The 22,022-nt window shown below is 36.2% G+C and overlaps 2 protein-coding genes across 2 annotated transcripts in view; both read left to right on the top strand.

Moving 5' to 3' along the window:
- The window catches only part of LOC136038426 (snake venom metalloproteinase BjussuMP-2-like), a 224,819-nt gene that overhangs the window by 124,115 nt on the left and 78,682 nt on the right, over window positions 1–22,022 (top strand). The window contains exons 9-10 of the mRNA XM_065721499.1: window positions 6,864–6,967; window positions 11,710–11,824. Of these exons, the coding sequence (XP_065577571.1) occupies window positions 6,864–6,967; window positions 11,710–11,824 (219 nt within the window). The remainder of the gene's footprint in view (window positions 1–6,863; window positions 6,968–11,709; window positions 11,825–22,022) is intronic.
- LOC136038973 (WD repeat and HMG-box DNA-binding protein 1-like) overlaps window positions 11,924–22,022 on the top strand; it is a 27,109-nt gene continuing 17,010 nt past the window's right edge. The window contains 1 exon segment of the mRNA XM_065722491.1: window positions 11,924–11,974. Coding sequence (XP_065578563.1) covers window positions 11,924–11,974 — 51 coding nt within the window.

A 22,022-nucleotide genomic window follows, 5' to 3' on the forward strand; every position in this document is an offset into this window, starting at 1 on the left:
AACCAAAACTCTAAAAAATTGAATTTTTATATCAATAGACGAATTCTTGACGATACATCTTTTTTCCACTACCGTTTGTAATAATTAGAGATAGTTTTGCCAGTTCATTCGAACCCACTACAAACAAAGCTTTCTTCTATTTATAGGGAAGAAGTATGAATAAAGATGTAAAACAAGCTATTGGCTCGGCTCAATAGTAATTGCAACTCTAAAAAAAGAAGAATTTTTGACAGTAATTAATACATCAAAAGAATTGGCTTTTTCCAAATATATAAAATTCATTAAGTTAAATGGTACTCACTAAAAGCTACGAGGCTGAGAAAATATGACTGATTTTCAAAAAAGAGGAGAATCACCCCCAAAAAGTCTTAATGCATCCCCCTAAAAGTACCCTTTAAAGTATTGTAAATGAAAATTATGGCACCTGATTCAGCATATCCGATAAACCAAATTGCAGTTGTTTGACGACCCTTTTTTCCTAAGGTTAATGAAGATCTAGGCCAAAACTAAAGAAGTAAGAAATGTTTGAGATACTATCCAGTGGACGCAATTCAAACCTATTTTTTTTTCAATAGTCTTTCGTCTCGGTCTTTCAACTTAAGCCGGGCAGTTTTACTCTCTTTCGATGAATGAGATTCCTTTTGATTAATTTAGTGAAGTACGTATATTCCTGAAACTTGCACTTCTATTTATAAGCAAACTGAGGCCATTCTCTAAGAAAAAGTCTTTAAATAGACTTTAAGTAGCAGTAAGTCTATCTACAGTCTATAAATAGCAAAATCGTAATTCTGTCGAGATGAATTTCTATTGAAATCTGAAACTAAATATCATAATGATCTGGCTATCTTGTTCTTCTGGTAAAGTTACAATTATGGGCTTGTCATAAAATTGTATGTTTAGAAGGAAAATGAACCTTAAATTTATTTTTATGTTTTCAACCTTTTAGAAATGGCTTTATCTTAACTGCGTGGGCCTGCAGACATGTTAATGAGTTTTGTTTGTTTGTATATTTACCTGAGGCAATTCACTCTCTTGCTCAGCTAATTTGTCCACTTAAAAAATGCCAAAAATTTGAAATTAATTACCTCTTAAATTAATAAAGCGTATTGTGTTTGTGCTTTTGCTGAATTTTGCATCAAAGGGCTTATGAAAATAAATTGTAAGCAAAGAGTGAACCGTGGCAGTAGTAGAAAAAAAAAATTAGAAAAATTCCCGCATTATGCTGACCACAAATATAAAACATTTATTAATTTTAATACTACACACTGAGTGTTGTTGGCATAGGTAAATTTGTCTAATTTCTTACAAACAGGGCCCAGAATAAAAACCATTTTTAACAAATAATTTGCAATTGCCCTCTATCTTTACATCAAAAGAAATTCATATATGACTTCTATTTCCTAAGGTATATCTGCTCCAAACACACTTTCTCATCAGCTGTCGTCAGGAGTAAAAAAAAAAAAAAAAAAAAAAAAAAAAAAAAAAAAAAAAAAAAAAAAAAAAAAGCGTAAAAGTTAGCGTAAAGAGCGGCACGATGAGGGGACAAAGCCCCTTTCATATACGGAGTAATTTCTGTTCGTTTTAAGTTTTAATAATGCTCCTTACTTTCATTTAATAAAACTTGTTTTTTTTATTTAATTTCTGGACTCTTTTGAAGTAATGCATGTTTTGATCTTGGTTCCCCGCACATAAATAATTAAAACGAAATTTGCATATTAATTAATTGCAATTAATCGGAAGATTTTCAGAAAAAAAGGGGCGAGGGAGGAGGCCTAGTTGCCCTCCAATTTTTTGATTACTTAAAAAAGCAACCAGAATTTTTAATTTTTTACAAACGTTTGGTGAAAAATATACGTAACTTACGAATTGACTTACGTAACGAACTTCCATATTCGTATGTTTTTATTGCGTATATGAGGGGTTTCAACCCTTGTCGATTCCTTGCTCTTTACACTAAAGCTTAAATTTTGTCACAATTCCTTAAGTATGACCTCTGAATCACAAAGGCCGTAGAATAAATAGTTGAAAATACTAGTAATACTTTAGCGTAAAGAGTGAGATATAACGAGGAGGTAAACCCCGCATATGCGGAATAGTTTTTGTTCATTTTAAGTTTTAATTGCTGCTCCTTACTTTTAGTAGAAAAAACTTTTCATATTTATTTTTTCATTGTTTTTTCAAATATGGTAGAAAATCCTACCCTCCTTCATTGAAATTCTCTTCCCCCATGAGAAGTTTCTCCATGGAAATATGCTCCCATGTAAACCCCCCACCCTCAACTCCCCCTAAACCAAAAAATCCCCCTGAAATGTCTGTACACTTCCCAGTAACCATTACTATATGTAAACACAGGTCAAAGTTTGTAACTTGCAGCCCCTACTACGGGGATTGCGGGGGAGTAAATCGTCCCTAAAGGACATAGTTATTAGGTTTTTCGACTATGGTGAATAAAACGGCTATCTAAGAATTTTGATCCGGTGACATTTGGGGGAAAATGAGCGTGTGAGGGGGCCTAGGCGCCCACCTATTTTAGGGGGTGTTCCCCCCTATTTTCTAAAATGAGGCAAATTTTCTCAGGCTCGTAACATTTAATGAGTATAACTGATCTTGATGAAACTTGTATATTTAAAATCAGCATTAAAATGCGATTCTTTTTTAGAGTTTCGGTTACTATTGAGCCGTGTCGCTTCTTACTACAGTTCATTACCACGAACTGTTTGATAATTCTGTTAATTTTAAATGGATGATGCTGGTTTGCAGGAGATTAAGGTTTTTTCTACAAAATTTTAGTGTCTTATTAATATTAAGTTATCATGGGCTTTACAGTTCGTTCCTTAGTGTAATAATTAGGAGGTATGGGCTATTTTAATGTTTATTAAGGACCGGTATCCTTTCCTTACTGGATAGCAGCTACCCTAACTAAGTCCAATGTTTCTTCTACAATAGCTTGTTCTTCTAATGATCGTCTTTTAATATATTCAATAAAAAAAAAGTTTGTTTTTTTAACTGAAAGTAAGAAGCGACGAGAAAAAAGGAGGGTAGAGGAGGCCCATTTTCCCTCCAATTTTTGGGTAGCTTACTTAAAAAGGCAACTAGAACTTTTGGTTTTTTACGAACGCTTTCATTAGTAAAAGATATACGTACTTGCGAAATAGCTTGCGGAACAAAATTCTATATTCGTATGTTTTTATTACGTATATGAGAGGGTTCGCCCACTCGTCAATACCTCGCTCTTTACACAAAAGCTTAAATTCTGTCCCCTGAATCACAAAGGCCGTAGAATAAATAGTTGAAATTAAGAAAAATACTTTAGCGTAAAGAGTGTGGCATTAGGAGGAGGTGATCCCCTTATATGAGTAATATTTTCTGTTTGTTTTAAGTTTTAATGCTAGTCCTTACTTTCAGTTTACTTTCCTTTGGAGGAATTTGTCATGGGAGAAGAGAAACTCCATGAAGGGTGTACAGGATTCTCTAGTATTATTTAAAAAAAAACAATACAAAAAAAAATATGAAAAAGTTTCTTCAACTGGAAGTAAAGACCAGCATTCAAACTAAAACGAACAAAGATTATTACACATATGGGGGGGTTCATTTCATCCTAAATATTTCGCTCTTTACGCAATAGTATCTTTAGTAATTTTAACTATTTATTCTACAGCCTTTGTGATTCAGGGGTCATTCCTAAAAAAATTGGGTAAAGAGCGAGTGTGAAGTGTAATAGTTCAAATACTGCTTAATATTAAGAGGACAGAAGTCATTTACGGTTAGCTTTAGCGTAAAGAGCGAGGCATTAACGAGGGGGCAAACCCCCTCATATACATAATAAAAATATACGAATAGAGAAGATCGTTACTTAAGTTAATTTGTAAGTTACGTATATTTTTTACTAATAAAACGTTCGCTAAAAATTAAAAATTGTAGTTGCCTTTTCAAGTAACCGAAAAATCTGAGGGCAACTAGAACTCTCCCCACCCTTTTTCTCAAAATCGTCTGTTCAAAACTAAGAGAAAGCCATTTAGAAAAACAAAATTAATGCACAAATTTCGCTTTAATCAATTATTTGTGGAGAACCAAAATCAAACATGAATTAAATCAAAAACGTTCAGAAATTAAATAAGAAAATCAAGTTTTTTTTATAACTGAAAGTACGGAGCGACATTAAAACTTAATACGAACAGAAATTACTCCGTGTGTGAAAGGGGTTGTTCCCTCCTCACCGTCCCGCTCTTTACGCTAAAGTTATTTACTGTTTTATAAAGTAGAATTGAGAGCAAGAGTCAAACTTTAGCATAAAGAGCGGATCGCTGAGGGAACAGCCCCTTTCATACACGGAGTAATTTCTGTTTGTTTTAAGTTTTAATGTCGCTCCTTACTTTCAGTTAAAAAAAAACTTGTTTTTTTATTTACTTGTTTTAAAACTGGAAAAAATCGAAACAGAATTTAAATGAAAAAATCCATTTGAACGAAAATCGTAAGCTCTAACGCCCTTTGTGTTGGTTGAAAGTGATTGAAGGGGATGTAGACTCCTTTCGTGCCATTCGTCTTCCTCGGGGTTCAGCGGAACCAAAAATTGAGTCACGCAAACATTTCTAGATAGCCACTTTCACTAGTACGGCCAAATTAAGAATGTTTTCGAAGGTAGCTTGATCTTTGGATATTTTGGGACAAGGATTGATGATCATTAAGAATTGCTGATTTTATATAAAAAGGTTCAGAAATAAATCCTTGAAGTTGGCTATGCTTAGTTTACACTATTGAACTCAGGATCTTACGAACATTTTGGTAAAGAGTATTCTTGTTTTTTCAAAGACATTTAGGGGAAACACCCCAAACTTAATGGACATAGTTAATGTAAAGTAAAAATTTTGTCAGTAAATTTTATTAGACAGGTGAGAAATACAAATTTTTTACCTTTTTGGGATTTGGATTGGACAAAAATTTTATCTTAAAGAACGATCATCCTATGATCATATGATCATATTCTATCATCTTATGATCCTGAGGATCTCTCCTTCTTTTGGAAGTAAAAGCAAGTTCCACATTCAAGAATTATGAGAGTTCACATTCATATTATGTGCTTTATTCCATCAAGTTTTTGAAATAGTTCAAATACTGCTTAACATTAAGAGGACAGACGTCATTTACGGTAATTTATGTTCGTTTTACATAAAACTCGTTTATAAACTAATGCATTTTATTGGGGCTGTATTTTTTTTTTTTAGTAAAACTTAAATTGATTAGGGCTCACAAGCCATATACCTTCTCGAGGCCAGGACATAATTTTCCTCGTCTTCCTCGGGGTTCAGCGGAACCAAAAATTGAGTCACGCAAACATTTCTAGATAGCCACTTTCACTAGTACGGCCAAATTAAGAATGTTTTCGAAGGTAGCTTGATCTTTGGATATTTTGGGACAAGGATTGATGATCATTAAGAATTGCTGATTTTATATAAAAAGGTTCAGAAATAAATCCTTGAAGTTGGCTATGCTTAGTTTACACTATTGAACTCAGGATCTTACGAACATTTTGGTAAAGAGTATTCTTGTTTTTTCAAAGACATTTAGGGGAAACACCCCAAACTTAATGGACATAGTTAATGTACTGACAAAGTAAAAGATTTGTCAGTAAATTTTATTAGACAGGTGAGAAATACAAATTTTTTACCTTTTTGGGATTTGGATTGGACAAAAATTTTATCTTAGAGAACGATCATCCTATGATCATATGATCATATTCTATCATCTTATGATCCTGAGGATCTCTCCTTCTTTTGCAAGTAAAAGCAAGTTCCACATTCAAGAATTATGAGAGTTCACATTCATATTATGTGCTTTATTCCATCAAGTTTTTGAAATAGTTCAAATACTGCTTAACATTAAGAGGACAGACGTCATTTACGGTAATTTATGTTCGTTTTACTTAAAACTCGTTTATAAACTAATGCATTTTATTGGGCCTGTTTTTTTTTTTTTTTTTTTTTTTAGTAAAACTTAAATTGATTAGGGCTCACAAGCCCTATACCTTCTCGAGGCCAGGACATAATTTTCACTTTTCTGAAAAAAAGAAATGTTTTCACTTTTATAACTTTAATAAATAAAAATTGTTAACATTTTAAGGAATAAAGATGAATATGCGTATATTAAACTAACAATACCCACTCGTTTTTAGTTTTTTTCAGTAAATTAAAAATTATGATCTGGCTATGAGAAGGCATAGGGGTTGTTATCCCTAATCACGTTAATTGCTGCTCGTTTTGAGTTTTACACAAAACGAGTTTTTTTATGTTATTTATTATAATTTTAGTTCGTTTTGCGTTTAATTTATTTATTGATATTGATTTTGGTACTTTTACGCTTGATAGATCATGTAATTTTATTTTTGCCCATTTTTGGTTTAATGGAGTTCTTTACTTTTCCTGGAAACAGTTATTATGTGGGAAAGTTTTTTTTTTTAAATTAACCCCTTTACAAGGGCCGTGATCATTTACTGATCACGGTATTTTATTTAATAAATCATAATATCACGGTATTATGTATTTAATTATACATTTTCCGAAAGATAGAGTTACTCTACAGGAATTTGCTACAGGAACTAATATGTAAACAAAATTCTTATATAGTTTAATACTAGATATAATATATGATATGATTATATATTTCTTATATAACTATATTTTTCCCTTTAAAAAGGCTTTGATCATTTCCATATGTCTTTTAATCATATGTTTTCCGAAGATAGAGCTACTCTACGGGAATTTGCACACCTTTACCCCAGTTTAGTTATGTCAACACCTATTTATTGATTTATATCTTACAACAAAATAATATGTAAACACATTTCTTACATAACTTTCCTTCTGCAGCGAAAACATCCTCACGTCATCTTTGAGGCCACGAAGAAAATTAAACAGCAATGTGGAAACAACAGAGATACTGAATGGGGACTCGGCAGGTCAAGTGGATTTAGGTAAGTATTTCCTGTTTTATATTTCTATGTTAATCATATTCTATGTAGAAGATTAAAATTGATTATACCCGATGTAAATCTCTTTTCTTCTTGTACCTTACTGCTACAACTACTACTACCAACTTAGTTAAGCACTTAGCCACCTGAGACAAACACAGCTGCGCACGCTCCTCCTCTATTGCAATCTATTCAAAGCCTCTCTCTTTACACCCTCCTAAGAAATTCCAATTTCATTAAGTGCTTCCTAACGATCTCCTCCCTCCCCATTATGGAATGGCCTGCTCTTTTTTACTCTTGATGGGTGGCCGAAAAGGACCATCAAAGGCAATGTTTCATTCTTCATGTCCAGGATGTTTCCTAGCCATCTCAACCTTTCTCTTACTAGAGCCCTAGGAAGCAGGATTTAACCTCATTTTTGCAAAGTTTACTGTTTGGAATATAGTTAGTCAAATCGGTGCCCAAAAGAGACCCGTAGACCGTTCCTCTGAGAAATATCTAAGAAATTTTCTTCCGTCTGTCGGAGCGCCTACGTTTCAAAGGCATACTTGACCGCTGTCATCACTGTAGCTTCTAATACTTTAATCTTGGTTCACAAAATATTCTGCCCGTTCTTCTAAACTTTTTTAAACTGTGAAAAAAACACCATGGTTCTTGGCTATTCTAATTTTACATCTTCCCTGCACCCACCATCTATAGTTATAATAACACCTAGATAAGGGAAGCTATTCACATGATCGATCTTCTTGCTACCCAGCATTACCTTTTCATCTTCACTTATTCCCTGTCTTAAAGACTTGGTCTTCTTAACATTGATATGCAATTCTGTTCTTTAGCCCTGAACTCTCAAATTATCTACAAAATAATCAGTTTTGCTAACATTCTCATCCAGCAAAATCGAAGTCTCGGAGAGCTTTCCTTTCCCAGATGATTTTATGCTCGCCTGTGGCCCTTGTCGTTCTCCTAAGGATAAAGTCCATCATAGTGATTAATATAAATTGAGGCGAGAAGAAAACCCTGCTTAACTCCTCATTCAATACTAAACCAGCTATTAACCTCATTTACTCCTCTATTCGCAGCAATATTGTTCTCGTGCATAGTACTAATCAGTATAATGTATTCATCATATATGAGTATTGTGTTAACATATGTGCCATTTTATGACCAAGTACTATATTGGTTATAACTTGATAGTTATACCTAAAATAATGCAGCAGTCCATAACTGTTATTATTTTCTGTTCAAATATTAAGTTTGCCTTAGGCTAGGTTGCCATCTACCCCTGGCTCTACCGACCTCGGCATTAAAACCCCCTAACAAAATTAACATGTCTCTACCTTGGATCCTCTCTATTTGTTTCTTTAGCTGCAAGTAAAATTCATTAGGGTCACTACTATCTTCATCAGTCAGTTCTAAAGGGGCATATACTACTATGACTGATACCTAGCACTTTTTATTCATAAAATGAGCAACTAGCACTCATCTATTAATACCTCCAACTTCGCCCATTCTTAGGCACTTACGTGGTCACATCATGGTTTTCCACCTTTGGCGATGCTCTTCTATCAATAAGAGTCCGAATCTTGCACAAGCAGTCTCTAGCCCATTAAACTTGACTCATTATCCAGCCCAAAATAGACAACTTGGGTAGGAAGAGGTTTTCAGAACATAAAAACCCCCCCTCCACCAAAGCTAACAAAACCCAGAAGAATTATTTGTCAGAGGCAACGCTATAACATTGCCTATGGTAAAGGCCCTAAGACTCCAATGTTTTATTATTGGTTCGTATATCCAGTGCAGATGCCGTGTTGTTTACTAGGCTGCAATTTTCTCGAGGGGAATCCCTCCTCGTGATCCCCCAACAGCGTGGTTTGCATTCATGATTCTGGTTAATTAGACTTGGGATAGGTTCATCCTGATTCCTCGTGTGAGGCCACACAAGCAGGACGTCTCTTTCGGGGATAAATAAAAAAAAAAACTAATTTTTTAGCTGAAAGTAAGGAGCGACATTAAAACTTAAAACGAACTGAAATTAATCCGTATATGAAATGGGTTGTCCCATCCGCAATCCCTCGCTCTTTACGCTAAAGCTTTTAATTGTTTTAAAAAGTAGAATTGTGGCAAAGAGTCAAACTTTAGCGTAAAGAGCGAGGGATTGCGGAGGGGACAACTCATTTCATATATGGATTAATTTCTGTTCGTTTTAAGTTTTAATGTCGCTCCTTACTTTCAGCTAAAAAATTAATTTTTTTTTGTTTAATTTCTGAACGTTTTTGAATTAATGCATGTTTGGTTTTGGCTCTCCGCACATAAATTATTAAAATGAAATTTGTATATTAATTCTTTTTTTGGCTAAATGGCTTTCTCTTAGTTTTTATCAGACGATATTGAGAAAAAAGGGGTGGAGAAGGAGGCCTAGTTGCCCTCCAATTTTTCGGTTACTTAAAAAGGCAACTAGAACTTTTAATTTTTAACGAACGTTTTTATTAGTAAAAAATATACGTAACTTAAGAATTAACTTACGTAACAAACTTTCATAGCCTTATATTTTTATTATGTATACGAGGGGGTTTGTACCCTCGTTAATACCTCGCTCTTTACATTAAATCCTAAGTTTTGTCCCAATTCTTTAAGAATGACCCCAGAATCAGAAATGCCGTAGAATAAATAGTTGAAATTACTAAAAATACTTTAGCATAAAGAGCAAGGTATTTATCTCCTCCTAAATACCTCGCTCTTTATGCTAAAGTATTTTTAGAACCCCTCATATGCGTAATAATCTCTGTTCGTTTTAAGTTTCAATGCTACTTCTTCCTTTCATTTGAAAAAAATGTTTTCATGTTTATTTTTCATTGTTTTCTTATAGTAATGCTAGAGAATCCTGCGCCCTTGTCATTGAATTTTTCTTCCCCCGTGACAGATTCCTCCAAGGAAAGATCCTTCAACATAGCCCCCTCTCCTCAGCCCCACCCCCAAAAAAAATAAAATCCGACCTGAAAACGTCTGTACGCTTCCCAATAACCATTACTATATGTAAACAGTGGTCAAAGTTTGTAACTTGCAGCCCCTCCCCCAGGGATTGTGGGGGAGTAAGTCATCCCCAAAGACATAGTTATTATGGTTTTCGACTATGCTGAACAAAATGGCTATCTCAAAATAGTGATCCGTTGACTTTGGGAAAAAATGAGCGTGGGAGGGGGCCTAGATGGCCTCCAATATTTTTGGTCACTTAAAAAGGGCACTAGAAATTTTCATTTCCGTTAGAATGAGCACTCTTGCGACATTCTAGGACCGCTTGGTCGATATGATGACCCCTGGAAAAAAAAAAAAAAAAAAAAAAAAAAAAAAAAAAAAACAAAAAAACAAAAAAAAAAAACAAATAAACACGCACCCGTGATTCGTCTTCTGGCAAAAAATAAAAAATTCTACATTTTTGTAGATAGAAGATTGAAACTTCTACAGTAGGGTTATTTGATACCCTGAGTCTGATGGTGTCATTTTCGTTAAGATCCTACGACTTTTAGGGGGTGTTTCCCCCTATTTTCCTAAATAAGGCAAATTTTCTCAGGCTCTTAACTTTTGATGGGTAAGACTAAACTTGATGAAACTTATATATTTAAAATCAGCATTAAAATGCGATTCTTTTGATGTAGCTATTGATATCAAAATTCAATTTTTTAGAGTTTTGGTTACTATTGAGCCGGGTCGCTCCTTACTACAGTTCGTTACCACGAACTGTTTGATAATTACAGAGTAAGTTGCTTATGGCCAAGTGGAGATCTCCAAGCCATCTCACAACAAGGGAACAGCTTCTAAAGAGGCCTCATGATATAGGATGGAGGAACGCAGAAAGTACGGAGAGGGCTTATCTGCTCACAGATTCTCATCGACGACTAGTTACTTCTGCTATCACCACTATTCCTGAAGCTGGACTGCTTTTATCATAGCCACTCCTGTTACGCTGCTTCTATTCTATATACGATTACTACTTCCGGCAATTCTACCGGAATTTAATGGTTTTAATTATTTTAAGCAATTATAATGTTAATTTATGAGTGAGTTTAACTAATAATGAATGTTTTCCCTCTCAGCCTTATCAATTTACATCTTGTTAAAATATAAATTGTGATATTATTAATATGTTGCACACCTCAAAGGTCGTAGACCAATCTCAAGTTCCTTTTTCCAAGTCGAGCTTTCCTAGTCGAGTTTGGTCTATATCACGTGCATTTTCAAAATTCAGTTCAGATTTTACCGAACTAAATTGCTTTTTTGTGATAATTTTTGACCACCAGTTTCACATATTTTGTCTAATACTATAAAAAATGGATACCTGGATACTATTTGCCAGGCAGCCTTTTTTAATTCACCCTCTTTCCACTTAGTAAAAAAAGAGCCTCAAAATATAAAAAAAAATAGATATAAAACATGGTAAGGTTTCACGTCTGGTTTAAATATTTGAAACAATACTGCTGATATTAAAGACTTTTAGAGTAACGGACTGTTCTGCAGTCACTGCAGACTATGTCCTTGATGTTGTGGCTGTACTATATTAAACATTCACGAAGAGACAGTGCTAGATGATACGCACCATCGCGAGTGAAGCCTGTTTTTTTTTTTTTTTTGGGGGGGGGTCTGGGAGAATCTTCTCATTGGTCTATTCTAAGTTTGTCAATGTGTCTTTTGCCTTCGCTTATTCAGGAGATTGAACTCTAAGCACTTGCATATTTAGTTTCTTCTTTCAGAAAATCAAAAGGATCTAAGTATAAGAGAGATGTTGACCCCACTAATAGAAGCAGAAGAGACGCGCGGTTCTCTACTAAATATGTTGAAACGGCCCTTATAATAGATAAGTCTATGGTAAGTTAATATTATTGATCTATTCTTGTTGATAAACACCTGCATAACGCGCTTATCGTTTTAGCTCTATTTAAAATCACTTACTTTTAAAAATTTTCAATGTTCTCAGCAAAATATGTTAAAACAGTACTCTGTGCAAATAACTGTATGGTAAGTCCAGCCGGAAGGAGGTAATCCCCCTCAAAATATCTTTTTCACTTTGCTCCATAAATAATTACATAAAAAATTATGTACATTATTGAAATTCTATTGGCTCTCGTCTAAGAAAACTTCCACATTTTTTTTGGTATCCTAGCTTTGCGAGCACTTAATTAAGAAAAACAGCTAAATGACAACTAAATGAAAAACAGCTAAATATCCATAAACACGAAGGAATGTTGGATTAAAAAAACAAAATCTGAAAAATTAGCATACGAAAAGCAAGAATAGAGAGACCAAATCAAATAAGTACATTTTCTAATATATTCTGTGATTTTAGAATCAAATGCTTCGGTTGGTTGTTAGCTTTGGGCATTGCTTAGAAGATACCCTGACATGAGAATTAGTGTATCTAAACATAAATAAAAAACTAATTTTGGCCATCAAATAAAAACTATTTGTAGTGGAAGCAAAATTCATCAAGTACAACCCCAAAAACAAGTAGATTAGTTTGGATACCAAACCCATAAACTAATACCACAAATTTATTACGTATTTTCTACCAGATGATTGTTTCATTAAAACAAAAGTCAGTAAAATATCTTCATCCTCGAGTTTCTCCTCAAGTGTCATCATCCGTTTGGATTTTGAACGGCTCATTTACTTTCAGGTCGGCGTTCGAGATAAAATTAGGAAATGTTTTCCTTTAAGCGTCTTGTTTAGTTTCTGGACGCTAGGAAGCTAAAATGTGTTTTCAAACCAATTATCATTAATTACAATTAATTATTTATTAGGGAAAACAGCTCACAAATGCAAATTTAATATGATTTTAACCCCTTGTATTCTCATAATAGGGAAAATCAACTAACCTGATTGTCCTTTATTTACTTATATTATAAAAATGAAGGCCCTATCTAAGAGGGTGGGTGGCTCCAGGTTTTAAACATCTAAAATGTTTTTCCAACTTTTAAAAGCGTTAAAAAAATCCATATAAGTAAATGTGTTTTTCTTTGCAACTTCTTTAACTTCTTTAAAACTTCTTCTTTAATGTTTTTCTTTGCAACTCTCCCTCCAGAAAAATTACCCCCCCCCCTGAAAAATTCTAGATACACCATTGCAAAGAATAGTCCAAATATTTATAATATCTGGTATTTTAGAATGAAGAATAATAATAAAAATAAATTATATTTAATGAGAATTGTGCCCTGAAACATAGTTTGTTAGTATCATCCCTCTTTACAACCTCCCAGGAAGTTCTATTTCCTCTGAATATTTCTTTATGGTATTCTCCCATCTCAGTCGAGGAAGAACTGCTTTCCATCTAGCCCTAGACGGTCGGCCGACAAGGACAATCTTTGGCAATCTATCATCCTTCATCCGCAGAACGTACCCAGCTATCTTAACCTTTCTTTCATTATATCCATAAAAAGCGGGATTAAAACACATTTTTGATACAGCCTACTGCTTTAAATACGGTTAGTCAGCCAGGTACCCAGAAAAGCCGTAGGTAATTTCTCTGGAAAACATCTAGCAAACCTTCATCCACTTTGACTGTGTCCACTTTGATTTGCAGACTTATCTTCCAAACTTTTTTTTTAACTGTGAAGATACTCCCTGAGCCTTGGTTATTCTACTCTTAACATCGTCACTGCTCCCACCTTCTTTACTAATAATGCTACCAAGGTAAGTGAAGCTGCCCACCTGATCAATCTTTTCGTTACCCAACGCCATCTTTTCACCTTTACTTATTCCTAGCATTAGTGATTTAGTCTTCTTAACATCAATTTTCAAGCTCTAGCACCCTGAACTCGCAAAACCTGTATAAGTTAAATCACTTTACTCACACTTTCATCAAGGATGCTTAAATCATCAGCATGATCTAAGTCCAGGAGAGTTTATCTTCTCATTTTGATTCCGTGGTCTCCCATTGCCTTTGCTTTGCTCCATAAGATAAAGTCCATCAAAACGATCCGTATAAAGGGGGATAGAACACACTCCTGCTTAACTCATGTTTTGATACGAAACCAGCTACTAAACTAGAATCCTACTTTAACCGCAGCGGTGCTATTCTCATACTAAGCACTAATCACTTTAATTTATTTGTCTGGTATACCATAAGAGGCTAAGACATTTGCTAACACTCTTCTATCAACAGAATCGAACGCTTGCTCGTCTATCTATCTATCTATCTATATATATATATATACATATATATATATATATATATATATATATATATATATATATATATATATATATATATATATATATAAATTAGCTGTTGGGATGGTGCTTTGCGCCACCCCAACACAATGCAAACACACACATGCAAACATGACGTCATGCAGGAATACCCTGTAGTGCATTCCTGCAGCATGGTTCGATCTCTGGGTCCCGTATTACCACGCTAAGGTCAAACCCCCTGCGCCAACACAGGTAGTTATATAACTGAGCTACTTCGGCTTGAATACATTCGTTTTGAATTGGTATGTGATGAAATAATTCAGACGTCATATGCGGACAGTGACCTCACTCAACAGACACACAGACAACTTATTTATATATATATACTAGCTGTTGGGGTGGCGCTTCGCGCCCCCCCAAGCCCCCCCCCCCCCGCGTGCGCAAGTCGTTACGCGCCATATTAGTTACGCGCTATTGTAGTTGTATCCCTGTGTCCCACCTATGAATATAGATAGATATATATATTTTTTTAACTACGTAAAACTTGCGAATGTACAACATTCTTGGATGTCCCATTGTCTGTGCATATAAATAGATTGTCAGGTTTACCGACTCTTGAACATGCAACATATAATTGTCCATGGGAAAAACAATCTGTATTCAGATCTATACCTCATTATTCTAATGATTGCCCTTGAGCTTTGTGGATGGTGCTTGCTAATCGAACATTTCATTTGTCCCTGTCGTCATTTATATATCCCCCTATGCCCCCTGGCGTCCCCGTTGTTGTTGTTCCCTGTGTCCCGGTCGTCATTTGTGTCCCGGTGTCCCAGTCTGTAATTTCTCTTTGAGTGTCGCGGTCGTCATTTATATTCCCTGTGTCGCGGTGTCCCGGTCGTCATTTTTGTCCCGGTCGTCATTTTTGTTCCGGTGTCCCGGTCTGTAATTTCTCTTTGTGTGTCCTGGTCGTCATTTATATTCCCTTATTCCCGGTCGTCATTTGTGTCCCGGTGCTTTGTTGATGGTGATTGCTAATCAAACATTCCTTGTGTCCCGGTCGCTTTCTCTTTGAGTGTCCCGGTCGTCATTTATATTCCCTATGTCCCGGTGTTCCGGTTGTCATTTGTGTCCCGATGTCCCGGTGTGTAATTTCGTCAATCAACAAACATGACGTCAGTCGACACACAAACATGACGTCACTCGACACACACACACACACAGACAACTTGTTTTTATATATATTTTTATATATATAGAAAGATGTCCCGTTCTCCCGGTCGTCATTTGTATCCCGATGTCCCGGTGTATAATTTCGTCAATCGACAAACATGACGTCAGTCGACACACAAACATGACGTCACTCGACACACACACAGACAACTTATCTATATATATATAAGCTAGCTGTTGATATATATAAATATATATATATATATATATATATATATATATATATATATATATATATATATATATATATATATATATATATATATATATATATATATATATATATATATATATAAAACTAACTAGTTGTTTCCCTGTGTCCCGGTCGTCATTTGTGTCCCGGTGTCCCAGTCTGTAATTTCTCTTTGAGTCTCGGTCGTCATTTATATTCCCTGTGTCCCGGTCGTCATTTTTGTCCCGGTCGTCATTTGTGTTCCGGTGTCCCGGTCTGTAATTTCTCTTTGAGTGTCCTGGTCGTCATTTATATTCCCTGTGTCCCGGTCGTCATTTGTGTCCCGGTGCTGCGCCACCCCAACACCTAGTTGGCGGGGGCGCTTTGCGCGCCCCCAAGCCCCCCCCCCCCGCGCGCGTAAGTCGTTACGTGCCATATTGGTTACGCGCCATTGTAGTTGTGTCCCTGTGTCCCACCTGTGAATATAGATAGATATAAATATATTTTTAACTACGTAAAGCGACTGTCCCGGTCGCTTTCTCTTTGAGTGTCCCGGTCGTCTTTTGAATTCCCTATTGTGTCCCTGTGTCCCACCTGTAAATATAGATAGATATGTATATATATATATATATATATATATATATATATATATATATATATATATATATATATATATATATATATATATATATATATATATATGTATATATATATATGCCCGAACGTCCTTTAGCTAAAAGTAAGTTGCCAAATATACTTGTGTGTAACGCTAGATCTTTGAACAACAAAACTGATGCACTTGAAGTTATTGCCAGGCAGAACAACGCCTCAATAATAATAATAAGCGACTGTTGGGACACTTCTGACGAATCGGCGCGCATCAAAGGTTACGCAAGCTACTTTAATACGCGTCACGATCGTGGCTTGAATCGTCGATGAGGAGGCGTTGGACTTTATGTTCGTAATGACCTATCCTCAAGGCTGTTAAGTGAGCCTTTTCACATACTAGCTGTATATACTAGCTATATATACAAGCTGTTGTGGTGGTGCTTCGCGCCACCACAACACCTAGTTGGTGGGGGCACTTCGCGCCCCCAAGCCCCCCCCCCGCGCAAGTCGTTACCTGCCATATTAGTTACGCGCCATTGTAGTTGTGTCCCTGTGTCCCACCTGTGAATATAGATAGATATATATATTTTTAACTACGTAAAACTTACGAATGTACAATATTCTTGGCTGTCCCATTGTCTCTGCATATAAATAGATTGTCAGGTTTACCACTCTTGAACATGCAACATATAATTGTCCATTGGAAAAACAATCTGTATTCAGATTTATACCTCATTATTCTAATGATTGCCCTTGAGCTTTGTTGATGGTGATTGCTAATCGAACATTCCCTGTGTCCCTGTCGTCATTTATAATTCCCCCTGTGCCCCCCGGCGTCCCCGTTGTTATTGTGTCCCTGTGTCCCGGTGTCCCAGTCATTAATTTCTCTTTGAGTGTGGCGGACGTCATTTATATTCCCTGTGTCCCGTTGTCCCGGTCGCCATTTTTGTCCCGGTTGTCATTTGTGTTCCGGTGTCCCGGTCTGTAATTTCTCTTTGAGTGTCCTGGTCGTCATTTATAATCCCTGTGTGCCGGTCGTCATTTGTGTCCCGGTGATTTGTTGATGGTGACTGCTAATCGAACATTCCTTGTGTCCCGGTCGCTTTCTCTTTGAGTGTCCCGGTCGTCATTTATATTCCCAACTAGCTGTTGGGGTGGTGCTTCGAGCCACCCCAAGCCCCCCCCCCCCCGCAAGCGTAGTGGTGCTTCGTGCCACCCCAACACCTAGTTGGTTGGGGCGCTTCACGCTACCCCAAGCCCCCCGCAAGCGTAAGTCGCTACGCGCCATATTAGTTACGCGCCATTGTAGTTGTGTCCCTATGTCCCACCTGTGAATATAGATTCCCGGTCGTCATTTATATTCCCTGTGTCCCGGTCGTCATTTGTGTCCCGGTATCCCAGTCTGTGATTTCTCTTTGAGTGTCCCGGGCGTCATTTATATTCCTTGTGTCCCAGTGTCCCGGTCGTCATTTGTGTCCCGGTGTCCCGGTCTGTATATACATTCGTTTTTGAATTGGTCTTTTTTTTAGTTTTTTCGTTTTTTACCTTTTTTTAGTTTTTTTAGTTATACCTCATGATTCTAATGATTGCCCTTTAGCTTTGTTGATGGTGATTGCTAATCGAACATTCCCTGTGTCCCCGTCGTCATTTATATATCCCCCTGGGCCCCCCGGCGTCCCCGTTGTAGTTTTGTCCCTGTGTCCCGGTCGTCATTCATATTCCCTGTGTCCCGGTCGTCATTTGTATCCCGGTGTCCCGGTTTGTATATACATTCGTTTTTGAAATGGTATATGATGAAATAAATTTTTGTATTTTTCCCCTTTTTTTCTTTTTAGTTTTTTTTTGGTTTTTACTTTTTTTTAGTTTTTTTAGTTTATTTTTCTTTTTAGTTTTTTTCTTTTTATTTTTTAGTTTTGTTTTTCTCCTTTATTTTTCATTTTTTTTCTTTTTTATTTTTTTCTTTTTTAGTTTTTTTAGTTTTTTCAGCTTTTTGGACAATTATATGTTGCATGTTCAAGAGTTGGTAAATCTGCCATCTATTTATATGCACAGACAATGGGACAGCCAAGAATGTTGTATATTCGCAAGTTTTACGTAGTTAAAAACATATATAATCTATATTCACAGGTGGGACACAGGGATACAACTACAATAGCGCGTAACTAATATGGCGCGTAACGACTTAAGGGTACGTGGAGGCTTGGGGGGCGCGAAGCGCCCCCACCAACTAGGTGTTGGGGTGGCGCGAAGTGCCACCCCAACAGCTAGTAGATAATATATAGATGTCCCGGTGTCCCGGTCGTCATTTTTGCCCCGATGTCCCGGTATGTAATTTCGTCAGTCGACAAACATGACGTCATTCGACACACAAACATGACGTCACTCGACAGACACACAGACAACTTATTTATATATATCAAACAGTTCGTGGTAACGAACTGTAGTAAGGAGCGACCCGGCTCAATAGTAACCAAAACTCTAAAAAATGGAATTTTGATACCAATAGCTACATCAAAAGAATCGCATTTTAATGCTGGTTTTAAATATATAAATTTCATCAAGTTTAGTCTTACCCATCAAAAGTTACGAGCCTGAGAAAATTTGCGTTATTTTAGAAAATAGGGGAAAACGCCCCCTAAAAGTCATAGAATCTTAACGAAAATCACACCATCAGATTCAGCGTATCAGAGAACCCTACTGTAGAAGTTTCGAGCTCCTATCTACAAAAATGTGGAATTTTGCATTTTTTGCCAGAAGGCAGATCACGGATGCGTGTTTATTTGTTTTTTTGTTTTTTTGTTTTTTTTTTCTTTTTCCCAGGGGTGATCGTATCGACCCAGTTGTCCTAGAATGTTGCAAGAGGGCTCATTCTAATGGAAATGAAAAGTTCTAGTGCCCTTTTTAAGTGACCAAAAAAATTGGAGGGCACCTAGGCCCCCTCCCACGCTAATTATTTTCCCAAAGTCAACGGATCAAAATTCTGAGATAGCCATTTTATTCAGCGTAGTCGAAAAACCTTATAACTATGTCTTTGGGGACGACTTACTCCCCCACAGTCCCCGTGGGAGGGGCAACAAGTTACAAACTTTGACCTGTGCTTACATATAGTAATGGTTATTGGGAAGTATACAGGCGTTTTCAGGAGGATTTTTTTGGTTTGGGGGAGGGGTTGAGAAGAGGGGGATATGCTGGGGGAACTTTTCTTCGAGAATTTGTAATAGGAGAAGAAAATTTCCATGAAGGGAGAGCAGGATTTACTAGCATTATTTAAAAAAAAAACAATTAAAAAATAAAAGTGAAAAAGCTTGTTCAGCTGGAAGTAAGGAACAGCAATAAAACTTAAAACAAACAGAAATTATTACCCATATGAGGGGCTCACCTCCTTCTAATACCTCGCTCTTTACGCTAAAGTATTTTCAGTAATTTCAACTACTTATTCTACGGCTTTTGTGATTCAGGGGGTCATTCTTAATGAATTGGGATAAAATTTAAGCTTTAGTGTAAAGAGCGAGGTACTGACGATGGGGCGAATCCCCTCATATATGTAATAAAAACATGAGAATACAAAAGTTCTTATAGGGACGTGTGGCCGTACCTTATTTTGTAAATAACTCTACTCTAGATAAACTATGGTGGTCATGTCAGTGAACGTGTGGTAAACAGCGATGCAAAAATTTTGAAAATAAGAGCTGGGATTTTTATGGAAACTCCAAATATATACGTTGTATAGACTGGAGAAACCTGAGAAAAGTTATTCGCACAAAATTAGAAACAAAGCTAATTTATAAGTTACGTAAATCTTTTACCAATAAAAAGATTCGTAAAAAATTAAAAGTTCTAGTTGCCTTTTTAATTAACCAAAAAATCGGGGGGCAACTAGGCTTCGTCACCCGCTCTTTTTTTCTCAAAATCATTCGATCAAAATTATGAGAAAGCCATTGAGCCAAAAAAAAAATATGCAAATTTCGTTTTGATTATTCCTCTGCGGAGAGCCAAAATCAAAACATGCATTGATTCAAAAACGTTCAGAAATTAAATAAAAAAAACAAGTTTTTTTAACTGAAAGTAAGGAGCGACATTAAAACTTAAAACGCACAGAAATTACTTCGTATATGAAAGAGGCTGCTTCCTCATCAACGCCCCGCTCTTTACGCTAAAGTTTTTTACTGTTTTAAAAAGAAGAATTGAGAGAAAGAGTCAAACTTTAGCGTAAAGAGCCGGGCGTTGATGAGGAAGCAGCCTCTTTCATATACGAAGTATTTTCTGTGCGTTTTAAGTTTTAATGTCGCTCCTTACTTTCAGTTAAAAAAACTTGTTTTTTTTATTTAATATATAGATTAACGACGCTTCTTGACTACTAAGGAATAGATTATCCTGGAATGAGAATTGGTCTAGAACCGACCATATCATTACAGCAGAGTGACTTGAACTCTTGGTCCTAATGAAAAAGTATCTTGGTCCTAATAAAAATAACATCATGAGACTGAGCATATGAAAGAGCTCTAGTGTAGAGGTTAGGTTTGACGCTCCTATACACAAAAATGTGGAATTTCGCATTTTTGCGAGAAAAAAGATCACGGTTGCGTGTTTATTTTTTATTTTTCCAGGGATAATCATATCAAACCCGTAATTCTACAAGAAAAAAGATTGGATGATAGCTAGCCCCCCCCCCCTTTCACGCCGCTTTTCCTCCAAAGTTGCCTGGTCAAATTTTTGAGATATCGATTTTATTCAACGTATCTGAAAGTTCCAATAACTATGTTTCCGGGGGCAATATGACCCTCTTAAATCCCTTGGGGAAAGGTCTGTAAGTTACAAAATTTTTTAATTGTTTACATTTAGTGTTTGTTATTGTGAAGTGTACAAACATTTTTTTGTAGGGGGAAGGGTATTTTCTGCTGTGCTGATTAAGAGTCTCATGCTCCAGCGACTGAGCTAGCCGGACTTCTGCTGTGCTGATTTTGCCCGGTGAAGCTTTTCTGGGGGGGGGGTAGTTTTGGAGAAAGAGGGGTGAACTTTCCAGGAGAAATTTTACTCTAAGGGATTTTGTCAGAATTTCTATACGAAATTCTTTATATTGGTCTTTGCCAACTCAATCTTATTTGTGGGGATGTTCTGGGAAAATTTTTGGATGGGTTGGAACAACTAGGAAAAGTTTTTCGTGAATGGAGTTTTCCGTGGAAGAAATTCTTCATGGCAGTATTCTGTAGGAGAATTCTCCAATTGGCAATTTTCCACGGGAGCAACTTTCCACTGTGGGTGGGGGGATTTTGTCGAGATTCCATGGGACAACTTTTCACGTTGGCAATTTTCCATAGAATTTCAGGGAATTTCTGGAAAAATCTTTCCACGGACGGAAGGTTTCCGGTTTGATTTAAAAAATGATAATAAATTAAGGTCTTCTTCAAATGAAAGTATGCCAAGGAGAATTATTCAGGCAGAATCGTCCGCACGAATTTTTCAGAGGGGATTCTTAGCGAGAATGTAATTGTCCAGGAGTAATCTTCAGGTGCGGGGAGGGTATTTTAAAAGGTAAGAAATTTAATTGGAGGGTTGTCCGTAGAGGGAAAGAATTTTTCCATTAGAGGGAGTTAGATTTTCCGTCATTATTTGAAAAAAGATCAGAAATTAAATGAAAAACGAGTTTTTCTTCAACTTAAAGTAAGGAACAGGTTTGAAACTTAAAACAAACAAAAATTATTTTGCACGTGAGGAGTTCTGCCCCTTCCTAAATACCACGCTCTTTGTGCTAAAGTTTGAATTTTGGTCCCAATTCTCTGCGAATAACTCCTATAAAACAAATTAGAATAAGAATAAGTTTAATTAGAGCAAAAAGCTATTCTAAAAGTCTTAAAAAACCTTAGC

This window comes from Artemia franciscana, chromosome 18, assembly GCF_032884065.1.
Source record: "Artemia franciscana chromosome 18, ASM3288406v1, whole genome shotgun sequence".
Lineage (NCBI taxonomy): Eukaryota > Metazoa > Arthropoda > Branchiopoda > Anostraca > Artemiidae > Artemia > Artemia franciscana.